We start from the raw sequence: 12,027 nt of genomic DNA on the forward strand, positions 1-12,027 counted from the left end.
TCTCTTGCTTATTTACTATGCTGCTACTTACCAGTCTGGAGTCATCTGACTCTTTAGTGTTTTCCTGCCCTCCATGTACCAGTCTACTAATCAACAGATAAAACAAGCTAGACTAGGACCAGCAGAAGCAATAAGCAACCAACATATGCAAATGTCTTAAGACAGTAACTAAAGATTTTTCAGACTCCTTAAAAGAAACAGGCCTTCATACAAAGTTCAGTTTCCTAAAGCACTATAGAGAGGTAATGTATTTAGTTCATACTTTGGCACAATGATCCATCTTGAAGAAAGAAATGCTAAACTTCCAGTCATAGAGAAGCATGCTAAGGTCAGTACCAGCTGAATTCCCATAATTAAGTTTGATGACCCACCTTTTGGTATTAAATGAAAAGAAGGAAAAGGGTCCTTCTATATCATTTTCCCCCAGTTACTCTCATCTTTTGGCAATTAGTTACTAGACCATTTGTTTATGGATCATTTTAAATTACGCTACCGGGACACCTAGGTGGCTCAATTGGTTAAGTGTCCGACTTTGGCCCAGGTCATGATCTCACCATCCATGAGTTTGGGTCTTGTGTCGGGCTCTGTGCTAACAACCCTGAGCCTGGAGCCTGCTTTGGATTCAGTGTCTTCCTCTCTCTCTCTGCCCCTCCCCCATCCATGCTCTGTCTCTTATCTCTCAAAAGTAAGTAAATGTTTAAAAAAAAAAAAAAAAATCAAAGTACACTACCAGTTTCAAGATAGACTAGCCCAGGAATAAATGTTAGGGCCTATGACTGCACCACTAACCATACCCATGTAACTAATGTCTCTATAAAGGGAACACCCACTGTCCTGGCCAGGCATACTTAAATATTGGTAGTTAGAAAAATCTAAGCAATTTCAAGTCTACACTTTGTCACATGGAATTTGGGCATTAATAAAAGCATTCCACCTTGATGCAACCATATGCCTAAAATCCCATTTACAAGACAAAATCTGGGACTAAAGTAAAATTCCAAGTCCTCTATTCCATACTTAAAATCCCACTATGAGTTGTATATGGTATGAGCTAAGTGGGGACCAGATAAAATGACAATCCTACAGTACCAATTTTTAAAGTTTGTATGTATGTAAAATGTGATGAGTATTAACATTTTAAATAATGTTTCTTTAATGAGCAGTGGAAGCACTTTTTCCTTTTAAGATCTCAATTATTAAGAATTTAAAACTTACAAGCGTTTGGCAAGATTTAGCCTATTTTCTACTCAAAGATTACTAAATCTTCTAATTTGAGTCAATATTAAAACCATACAACCATTTATTGTAAAATACATTTACTGATGATAAGACATGTAATTTACTCCCGATACTTGATGTTACAAACTTTAGGGTCTTTGAGATATGCAGGATCCTTGTATGTAACTGGCATAAACCCTGTAAAAAAGAATGAAAGTTCTTCACAAAAGATAACGAGCAAAAACTTTCGATTAGCCCAATTCAGTTTTTCAGATGCTCTTACCCATTATTTGAGCTCTCTTAATTGCTTTTGTGATTTCTTTCTGTTTCTTCCCACAAAGACCTATGAAAGAAATGCTTTCATATTCATAAAAAAATGTCAGCACTCAAAATGCACAACAACTATCTTAAGGAGAGGCTAGAAAACCTGTAAACAGCAAGGTAGTAAATATTTTAGGCTCTGTGGGCCATACAGTGTCCTAATTTAGTCTGATGTAGTCACAAAGTGGCTATAGACGCTACGTAAAGTAAGCTATTTACAAAAACAAGTGGTAGATCCAACTTGGCCTAGAGGCAATTGGCCCCAGGTTTAAATAAATAGGAATGATTATAGTATACTCCAAAACATCAATGCAATTTTCTTAAGCCCTAATTTTTTTTTTACATGTCCGCCTGTAGTTAGCTCTGAGCACAAGAAGACATGTAAAATAATAGCCCTTTTGGCCTACAAAGAGGCTTTCTCAAAGTACTGTCATATCTGGACTAAGTGATTTATAGCACAATCTGAATATCTGCCATTTTTCTTAAATAACAAGTAGATTTATCTAATTTTTATAAGTTGATATAATAGAAAACAAAATACCTGTTATGTGCCTTCCATAAATGCATCCAGTAAATGGAGATACAAACTGGGACAAAAGCTGTTTTGAGTTTTATTTGGAGAAGAAAAAAAATTTATATCAATACATTTGTTCAACCTTGATTGTGTAAATTAAAAAATGTATATATCACTGTCAAGTTATGTAAAGGCTTAATTTCAGGCAAAATTCATTAAATAAAAATACTATGTCCATTCTATTAATAGATCATCTTTTTAAATGAAAAAGCTAATTACCAAAATTAACATCTCTTATCCAGTGTGTCAAAAAAGTCTATACAACAGCTTAATGAGCACTTGTTTTCAGTGCTAAAGCTGTTTCCTTGACCTCCACAGATACTTTCCTAAAATACTATGCTTAGCATTAAACATTTCATCTATCATGACAGGCTATCACATTATTCTATCAGACTACAGTGAGGTCTTCAACAGGTACATCAAGCCACTTGCCATAATTTTGTGTTTTATTAATTTAAATTCTTCTTTAGTACTTTTCAGGTCGCAGGCACTGTGCTGGCACTATGCATAATCCTGACGTGCTTTAAATTTAATGGTTTTGCTCCTAAGGCAGCTATCACTTTATGCTACTGTCAGGATACTTAACTCCAGAACCATTCTTGCCCGTGATTTGCCACTTTTAATTTGCTGAGCCCTGGACAACAAATAAAAATACCTTTGAAGCAGTGATATTGGTAGTGTATCAGTACAGAGATCAACTTCAGCAGAGGGGCTTTTTCCAAATTGTTAACTCTACCAACTAAGAATCCCTGCATAGTAAGCTACTGGTAAGACCTTTAAGGCAGAGGGGGGGAAAAAGGGAAGAAAACACTGAGCTGAAATAATAGATGAGGGAGAGCCAAAGGGCTCTCATTTTAATAAAAGGGATGCCTTGTACATAGAAAACCAGATTTGAAATTATGAAGTTACTACAACAGGTGCCTCTACACAAAGCCTGTTATAAAACTGACTTGATTCTCTTTAGTTATGACTAACAAGGGAGCAAAAATCCTAAAATCAAGTATCATAGTGAAGTAAAACCATATCTCACCTGTACATTCTTATAATCTACACGTTTTCCACACAAAATACATTTTTTAAGAGGCTCCTTATAAGGATTTTCCATTGGAATGGGCTAAGATAAAGGAAAGAAAAAAATCTAATAGTTTAATGTGTTAATATTAAAATAGAATTAAATCTTAAGGTTACCACATTTGAATCTATCCAAAGGATTAGTTGTACCTTTCTTAATATGAAAAAGAATAAATATGACAGCTTGGCTTGTAGAAGAAAAATCAAGGTTTCTAAAAAAGAGTCACCATTTTAAGGATTTCAGTGTGTTTATAAACGTTTTGTATGCATACTTTGGTTTGGCTGAGGAGGAATTAAATCATGGAGGAGGATTCTGGGATAGAATACAATCTCTGTTTATGGCAGGATACCTTTCATGGCCCCAAACTGCTTTATATCTCAACCTTTTTGGTTTTTCTGTCCTCACTACTACCTCCAATGCTTCTGTCACAATGCCTCCCGTCTATAATCAGTACAGGCATGTCTCCAATCAAGATATTCTTATCTAGAAATGGCTTTGAAGACCTTAACCCCCTGTAGTTGTATGCAAAATTTCAAGTGAATGAAATTGTGAGCTTTTTTCTGAGAGCCCATATTTTATTAGCATCTCAGGGGAATTTATGACCTATAAAACAGCTCTAGTAATGTCCTTTACTCTCTTGAACTGTGGTGTGCATTAAATGACCAAGAAGGATGCTCAAGGGACTAGAATTCTGTTTTCCAACGCTTCAGACTCTTAATCCAATTTATATGCAGCTCACATGTAATGATTACATTCCTTCTCTACACTGTGTTAAAATGTTTTGTATGGTTTGATTAGTGTCAAATCATCTTTGCATATAGCAGGAAAAGCTATACTGGCCAAGCCCAAAGCTAGCACTTGAAACCCATAAAAATACATCTACAGGCTAAAAGAAACTGTATTGAACATCCTGGTTGTAAAACTTTAATTTTGAACACTCACTTACTAAAACACCAAACCCACTCCCCCCCAAACTCCCCCAGTAATGAATGGCACAAAGAACTGAATCTGAAATGGAGAAGAGACTTTGTCCAATTCCTCTGTTGGATATTCTGCAATTACTGCACACACCAAAACTACCTTCTTTAATTTCTAAAGCACATATCTTTAAGATCTAGGAAGAAAAGTATGGTCTTACACAATTGATGCTTCTTGGTAGATCTTGAGAAATTCTCTTACTTCCAAGCTCTCTTAAGTGCTGATTCACCAATGAATTCTAATTTTCAAACTTTGATTATTTTCTTAATTGTTTTGTCGTCCAGCTGAACTTTATTCAAATAGCTAAAATGTAAGAATTTGCTCATATTTGCAAATGCGTTAAAGGGAAGAAAAAAAGCCTTACCAGGTCCTCATTGCTGGCTACCTGCGTATATTGTGAACAGCTTCTCCACAGCACTGCAATTAAACAAACAGAAACAAACCAATTCTTTTTGTTAGCTCTGTAACTAAAGAAATATTTTTGTTTTTATGGAAGCAAGGTGAACCAAGGGATACAATATAAAAGAAAGGTTTGGGGGCACCTGGATGGCTCAGTCAGTTAATCCGATTTCAGCTCAGGTCATGATCTCCCGGTTCATGGGTTTGAGCCCCAGGCTGGGCTCTGTGCTGACAGCTCAGAGCCTGGAGCAGATTTCTGATTCTGTATCTCCCTCTCTCTCTGCCCCTCCCCCACTCACACTCTTTCTCTTTCTCTCTTTCTAAAATAAACATTTAAAATTTTTATTGAACAAAGAGATTTTGGGGCGCCTGGGTGGCTGTTGAGCGTCGGACTTCGGCTCGGGCCAGGATCTCGCAGTCGGACTTCCGCTCAGGTCAGGATCTCGCAGTTCGTGAGGAGCCCCTTGTGGGGTTCTGTGTTGACAGCCCAGAGCCTGGAGCCTGGTTCAGATTCTGTCTCCCTCTCTCTGCCCTTTCCCCACTCATGCTCTGTCTCTGTCTCTCAAAAATGAATAAACATTAAACAAGATTTTTTTTTAAAGAGGTTTTATATTTACAAACAACAAGATAAAAACCTCTAGAAGTGAGGCAGAGTAAGATTTATGATGAATGTGCTTTCCAAGGCTTTGGGGAAAAGGCATATTATTTCCCTACCCCTACAACCTCTCACCTGCTCTCTTCCTGAAGTTTATTTTCCCTTCACTCAAGGTTAGAGGCAGATTTTGATGGAAATACCGGGAAAGCAACAGAAAGGCATTGTTATACCATAGGGAAAATGTAGTAACAGACCCCCTAAAGAAAGTATTGACAGAAAAGATAACGTGCAGAAATGATAGATTCGAGAGCCCATGTCACCATTTCGCCCTGATCTGGAACGTTAGACATCCCCTATAATCTGCTGCTGGGTGACTCTGGAAATGTACTTTCCTTACCAACTCTACCCAGAGCTCTCAAGCAAGTACTCTGAGAATCAGGAGATCATTCTCTTCGTGTGGTTAAAAAAGTGTACTCGACGACAATCACGCACCCTTCTGCCTTAAAACACTAGTCACGGGCCATTACAGATTCCCACGTATCCTGGAGAAGCTCTTAATCGCCTAGAAACCGGCGTCGTTTGGCTAACAGTGACCACTCCACCAACCTAATTAGGGCCAATACAACGGCTGCAATGCCACAAAAGAGCATAGGTTATGGAAACTTTACCCGCGTGAGTCTTAGGATCTCTGAGGCAGAGAGCTGGCTTTATGAAGTACGCCAACTTTTTCCTCCCTAGATCACTGCAAACACCAACCAGCGCCGCCATGGATCCTCGCTCCTCCTCTTCCTTATCCTCTTTCCAAATAGTCCTGACGAGTCGCCTCCGGGGTTCCTCCCTTGGTGGCCCGAAAACTCGATTCAAAGGTTCCGCTGGCGAACCGAAGTCGGTAAGGTTTTCAATGCGCCTGCGCAGCACCTTTTCGTTCAACCCTTCACGGGCACAAGCCTGGGACACCTATGATTGGACAAGGAGAAGGCGGGCCCCTCTGCGCGGGCCTCCGCTTCCGGTTTGAGTGCCGCCCCCCCCCCAGCCTCCCGGCAATTGATTTGCGATATTACCCTAAGGTGGATGGACAGGCGAGCGCGGTTTCCCGTCAGTTGCTACCCTCGCCCAGTGCTCCACTCCCTCTTCCACGGGGGTTTGGCGGCTGGGTCACGCGGGACGAAGTTCGGGCAGGGTCCTCGACCCCTGCCATGAATGAAGGTGGTTCCCGCATCCGCCGGCGGGTTGCTGTCCGCAAAAGGAACCGGCCTAGCTTAGAGAGCATTTTTGCCTCCCCCACCGCCGCCGATCTCCAGCCAGGCGATGAGGAGGAGGAGGACGAGGAGGAGATAATGGCTGGAAGTCGGCGGAAGAAAACCGCGGAGGTGCAGCCGGTCGAGGTACAACCGCCTCAGCTCTCAAATTCCCCAAGGTCCTGGTCTCATTGTCCACTTTTGGAGCGATGATGTAAACCCAGGTCTCCTAGCGTGCATGCCCACTGAAAGAACCCTGGGAGACCAGCTGTAGAAGTGATGGAATTTGAAACTTCAAAACTTCGGCAGTTCCCTTCTTAGATGCAAACAATTGACCAGTTATCTACTAGCCTTCATTTGCTTACTTCGTCTTTGTTATCGCTGTTAGTCCTCACTTGTGAGGTATTATTGCTTTGCTATCCTCATTTTTTAATAGGTATGAAAGTCATACTTGCAGCAAATAAGTGGCATGACTGAGATGCAAATCTAGATTTCCAGGTTACTGCTGTTCCTACTGTACTAATAGAATCTGCCATTTATTGCACACTCATTATGTGCGGGGTATTTTGTTAAGCTTAAGCTATTTGTATTATCTTGATTTTACAACATTAATCAGGCCCTGAGAAGTTAAGAAACACTTATTTTTTCCTAATGTTTATTTATTTATTTTTTTGAGAGAACATGAGCAGGGGAGGGGCAGAGAGAGAGTGGGACACAGGATCTGAAGTGAGTTCCTTGCTGACAGCAGGGAGCCTGATGCGGGGGATTGGGGAATCAAACCCACAAACCCCTGAGCTGAGCGGAAGTCAGATACTCAACTGACTGAGCCAGTCAGGCGCCCAAGAAACTGGGTTTCTGACTTCAGATCTTGCTTTTTTTTTTTTTTTTTTAACATTTATTCATTTATTCATTTTTGAAAGACAGAGTGAGTGGGGGAGGGGCAGAGAGAGAGAGGGATACACAGATACACAGAATCTGAAGAAGGCTCCAGCTCTGGGCTGTCAGCACAGAGCTCCACACGGGGCTCGAACTCACTGACGATGAGATCATGACCTGAGCTAAAGTCGGTAGCTTAACCGACTGAGCCACCCAGGTGCCCCTTCAGATCTTGCTTTCTTAATCACTTCACTGTACTGCTACCTCTAAATTTACATCTCCTTGTTTAGTAGATCATCCCAAGTCAGTATGCAGACCCTCCCTTTCAATTCCAAATTCCTAGGAACAGAATTTCCTTGGAATGTCCAGTGGTACAAGCATGGTTCTGTTACAAGCTGGTCTTAGATTGGAGTATGGGAGGGGAAAAGATAGTGCAGTTATCAGAAACTTCTAGTGAGATGACATTTCAAGGGATGTCGGTTGGTCTTGCTACCTTTTTAGGATTACCTTTAAGGATTTAGCACTGACTAAATCAGGATCCCTGTATCACCATACACTAGGAGTGCAGTTTAGGCAAATCACTTACACACTCTGGGCTTCCATTTCTTCATCTGTAAAATGGAGACGATAATACCCATTTCATAGGGTGATTTACATTAAGGTCTATGATCCATATAATTATACCCTGGTATAGCCTGAGACTGAAACTTTTATTTATAGTGAAGCTAGAATTGACCATAAATCTTTTCATTTTCTTTCCAGAATAATGACAGTGAAGAGGACATGTTTGGTGACTATGATAGCTTTGCTGAAAACTCTTTTTTAGCTCACGTTGATGACCTGGAACAATATATGCAGCTTCCTGAACATAGGAAACATGCCTCAGACCTTGCCACTGACGATCTTTGTTCAGAAAGCGACAGACACAACAAACTCAGCGTTACTACCATAGACAACTTTACTGAATTAAAAATGGATGAGCACACAAAGAACGAGAGTAGGCAGGAAGATGTCTGTATTGAACCTGAACCTGATCTTTTGTATGATATACCTTCCTCCCAGGTTTTATATTTTGAAAATTTGCATAATTCTTCAAATGATTTGGGCGATCAGTCTACCAAAGAGAGGGATTGCAACTCCTCCTCCCACAAGACTGTGAATGAGGAATTACCCCAGAATAGCATAGAACAACACCAGCAAACTGATGATTCCTCTTCTAAAGTCAGAACTAGCTCAGAGGAGAATAGAAGAAAAAGTCTTAAAGAACATCTAAAAAGTGCCATGACTGGAAATGCCAAGGCCCAAACACCAATATTTTCTAAGACTAAACAACTCAAAGAGACTCTCCTATCTGAGGAGATTAATGTTGCCAAGAAAACAATTGAGTCATCATCAGATGACCTTGGTCCTTTTTATTCATTACCCAGCAAAGTGAGAGACCTTTATGTTCAGTTCAAGGGAATTGGAAAATTATATGGTAATGCTTTTTGCTGAAATGAAAAACATTTACCATAATTACCATAATACTTGTGCAAATCAATAGAAAGCAGATGCTCCCATGGTCACATATCTCATCTTAAGATGAATCAAAATATCAGTTCTCTCAAGCCTTCCATTCCTATCCTGCTGCTACTGAACCTCTTCCCTTCATGGTCATACTTCTCAAATCTGTTATCTTTGCTGTCTTCCTTTCCTCACCTCACAATTCTCAGCCCACTCCAACTCTGGGTTCTGTGCTCTCACTTGAGATATGACTAGGGTGTCTAAATCCAATACTTTTAGTTCTTTCTAACTTCTTAGTAGCTTACCAGACACAATTAACCAGACCCTTGAAACACGGACTTCTTGACTTCTTGACATTCCACTCGTTTTTATCTCTGATCGTCTAGTTGCTTCTCAGTTTTCTTAGCTGGTGTTTCCTTGGCTGGCTCTGTCTTCTCTACCAAAACTCGAAATTCCTTTTACTACTCATGTCTTGAGTGACAGCATCAATATTAGTAATACCACTGATTAAAACTAAACATCTCTGAAGACAGCTGAAGTTAAGAGTTAAGTGCAAAGAGATAGTATTAAAACAATAAATGTAATGTTTTTCAAAAATCCTGGGTCTTTGCATATATTTCAGATATGTGCCACTTTAGGCAAAGAAGGGACGGTTGCTGCCATCCTCAAAAGATGAGCCTATCAACCAATCACTTCATAAGTGTTTCTGAAACTCCTGTCTTAGTACCTTACGAACCATATGAAAACACGGTTCTCATCTCAGGGAGAAGACAACCAGGTGGAGAAAGGACACAAAGTCTAATGTAAGACTAAAAGGGTCTAATAAATTCTAAATTGTGAGGTTTGCAGTTAAAGAGCTAAAGGTGTGTATTGCCCTTGAAGCAGGCGTTCGCTTTCTTCCCTCTGCTTTTCTCCTAGCTCCTTGTTCTTTGTTTAATCCGCATCTTCTGCCAGAGCAAGTTCTCTGAGGACAGGGCTATCTCTGACTCCTCTTTTTCTTAATTAACTACCACTGTGCCTGGTAGGCTCCGGTTGGTTCTCAACTGCTGGGGCTTGTCAGCCTAGTTGTGAATTCTGATCCTGTCACTTAAACACAAGTTTTGCACTCTGAGCCTTAGTTCCTGGTCTATTAAAAAGTAAGTAACAATCGTGGTTGTTTTGCAAGCTATGTTCTGCATCAAGGACATGCGAAATGAGACTTGGGTAATGACTGTCAATCGTTATGTTGGTAGCTTCTAAGTAAGAACTTGAGTAAATAACAAGTTTTTAAATCTCTTTTTGCTTATCAATCTGGTTCGATGACATGACCAATCTAAAGCATAAATATGTGTGTCACTTTTCATTGGGCTAAAGTAGTGGTTTTGAAAGTAATTGTTGGACAGCAGCAGCAGCAGCACCTGGAAACTCGTTGAAGTAAGTATTTTCAAGCTCCACTCTAGACCTACTGAATCAACCTCTGGGGGTGTGACCTGGCAGTTGGCTTTAACAAGCCCTCCAGTGGATCCTGGTGTGCCAAAAGTTTGAGAACCACTGAGCTTGAGAACCTCAACCTTACGCTGTTATTATTTTTTTGCCTTTTTATCATAGAATTGCATGCTTAATGGGTTTTCCATAAATGTCGAGAACTAAGTTAATCATTTTTTAGTGGGTGAAGATAAGTGATATTGCTAAGTATTTGTTATTTTGGTCATTTTATACTTTAAAAAAATCTGAGTTGGATGAAATGCGGATGTGGTCAAGGTGTATTTTTGCACAGATACCTGCAGTTTCATATATAATGGGTAATACCAGCCTGAAATATTTTTAATATGTAAGTATTAAATATTAAACATAAGTATTTAAGTATTTTTGAGACATTTTTATTCTTAAATGTTTATTTCTTTTTGAGGGGGAGAAGGGAGGGAGGAAAGGGAGAAGGGAGGGATAGAGAGGAAAAGGGAGACAGAATCCCACGTAGGCTCCATGCTGTTGGCACAGACATGGGGCTTGAACTCATGAACCATGAGATCATGACCTGACCCAAAATCAAGAGTCAGACACTTAACTGACTGAGCCACCCAGGTCCCCCCTTTGAAATATTTGTAAAGTGAAAAGAAGTCATTTGCAAATATTTGGGAATCACCAAAATGTAAGAAATTAGTCATTTGGCTGTTATTCAGATGTAACTTTTTAAAGCTTTGCAATATATCATATTAGTAGTCACCTTTTTTTATTTAACTTTTTTTGGAAAATGTAATACATTCAGGTACAACTTTTCTATGTATATATTAGTTTCTAATAATCTGTACATAATTGGTTAGTTACAGTCTAACACACATTTATAATCTTTCATTATATATTGAGCATGTATAAATCAGTCTACCACCTGCTTTCAGGCTGCAAAGAATATCATATGATTGCAATAATTTATCCCACCTTTACCCTTTGATGGCTCTTTGTTTTATATAAATAATGCTATGATGAACATCTTGCACATAATCTTGTTTTTATTTCTATAGGTGTAGAGACCTAGAAGCAATACTACTAGACCAAAGACAGTGTGTAGGGTTGTTGTTGTTGTTGTTGTTTTTTAAATTAATTTATTTATTTTGGAGAGGGAAGGGACAGAGAGAGGGAGAGAGAGTATCCCAAGCAGGCTCTACACTATCAGCACAGAGCCTGATGCAGGGCTTGATCCTACGAACCGTGAGATCATGACCTGAGCCAAAATCAAGAGTTGGACACTTGACTGAGCCCCCCAGGCACCCCTAAAAAGATTATAGTATTTTATGCTCTCATCAGCCACACATAAGAATGTCTCCTTGTCCCCAGTCAGCTCCAGAATTTCTATATGTGGGGCTATTTGTTTTTAGTAGTTACTTGTATTTCATTTCGCCAACCGAGTAGGTAACAGTTGAGCGTCTTTTCACGTATATATTAGCCATTCATATTTCTTCCTGCTGTGAAATGTCTTATCATATCCTTTGCCCATTTTCCTAGTGATAAAGTACTGATGCACATTTTGAAGACTTTTGATGGTCCACATTGTCAGATTATCCTTGAGAGTAGTTACTCTAGTTTTCAAAACTCTAGTTTTGTTTTGGATCTGATTTGGTCCTTTTAGTGAATTCCACCTTGCTACGTTGTGGAATTCCTAGATGTGCCGGTTAAGAATCCTAGTCCTGTGGTTTAAATATTCTTACAGCTCAAAATGGTATTCAGGCCAGAGTTCAGCTCGATAATTAATCGAGTTAATTATCTAATTTTTTGCTTA

General features: G+C 39.6%; 2 protein-coding genes across 7 annotated transcripts in view; one reads left to right on the forward strand and one right to left on the reverse strand.

Annotated features, from left to right (window-relative positions):
• Positions 1-1,282: 1,282 nt before the first annotated feature.
• On the reverse strand, positions 1,283-6,167 carry MRPS18C (mitochondrial ribosomal protein S18C). 3 transcript variants are annotated; one of them, XM_015542020.2, is made up of 6 exons: positions 5,826-6,124; positions 4,528-4,580; positions 3,144-3,227; positions 2,081-2,138; positions 1,502-1,561; positions 1,283-1,416 (listed from the first exon to the last, which is right to left on the reverse strand). In XM_015542020.2, exons 1-6 carry the CDS (start codon positions 5,923-5,925, stop codon positions 1,340-1,342), a joined length of 432 nt encoding a protein of 143 aa, XP_015397506.1. In that variant the 5' UTR covers positions 5,926-6,124; the 3' UTR covers positions 1,283-1,339. The 3 variants fall into 3 exon arrangements, with proteins under 3 accessions (XP_015397506.1, XP_015397509.1, XP_042840194.1); XM_015542023.2 differs by lacking the exon at positions 3,144-3,227 and having other exon boundaries at positions 5,826-6,130; XM_042984260.1 differs by lacking the exons at positions 1,283-1,416; positions 2,081-2,138; positions 3,144-3,227 and having other exon boundaries at positions 1,505-1,561; positions 5,826-6,167.
• Positions 6,168-6,201: 34 nt separating this feature from the next.
• The window catches only part of HELQ (helicase, POLQ like), a 42,396-nt gene continuing 36,570 nt past the window's right edge, over positions 6,202-12,027 (forward strand). For 3 of the 4 annotated variants that reach the window (XR_006216906.1, XR_006216907.1, XM_007074734.3), the window contains exons 1-2: positions 6,202-6,542; positions 8,034-8,748. Coding sequence is in view for 2 of the 4 variants with exons in the window: in XM_007074734.3 (XP_007074796.1) it covers positions 6,354-6,542; positions 8,034-8,748 (904 nt within the window). In the remaining 2 variants the exon portion in view is untranslated. Of the gene's footprint in view, positions 6,798-8,033; positions 8,749-12,027 lie in introns of all 4 variants that reach the window. The other variant, XM_042984256.1, reaches the window with a different exon arrangement.

The sequence above is a fragment of the Panthera tigris genome, chromosome B1 (genome assembly GCF_018350195.1).
Source record: "Panthera tigris isolate Pti1 chromosome B1, P.tigris_Pti1_mat1.1, whole genome shotgun sequence".
Classification (NCBI taxonomy): Eukaryota; Metazoa; Chordata; class Mammalia; order Carnivora; family Felidae; genus Panthera; species Panthera tigris.

Excerpts from the sequence above, each read along its gene's own strand:
- MRPS18C (XM_015542020.2), bottom strand. The coding sequence starts at position 5,925 with ATGGCGGCGCTGGTTGGTGTTTGCAGTGATCTAGGGAGGAAAAAGTTG. Across the intron at positions 4,581-5,825 it reads AGATCCTAAGACTCACGCGG|TGCTGTGGAGAAGCTGTTCA; the intron begins GTAAAGTTTCCA and ends GTTTAATTGCAG. Across the intron at positions 2,139-3,143 it reads TAGATTATAAGAATGTACAG|CTTTTGTCCCAGTTTGTATC; the intron begins GTGAGATATGGT and ends AACTCAAAACAG.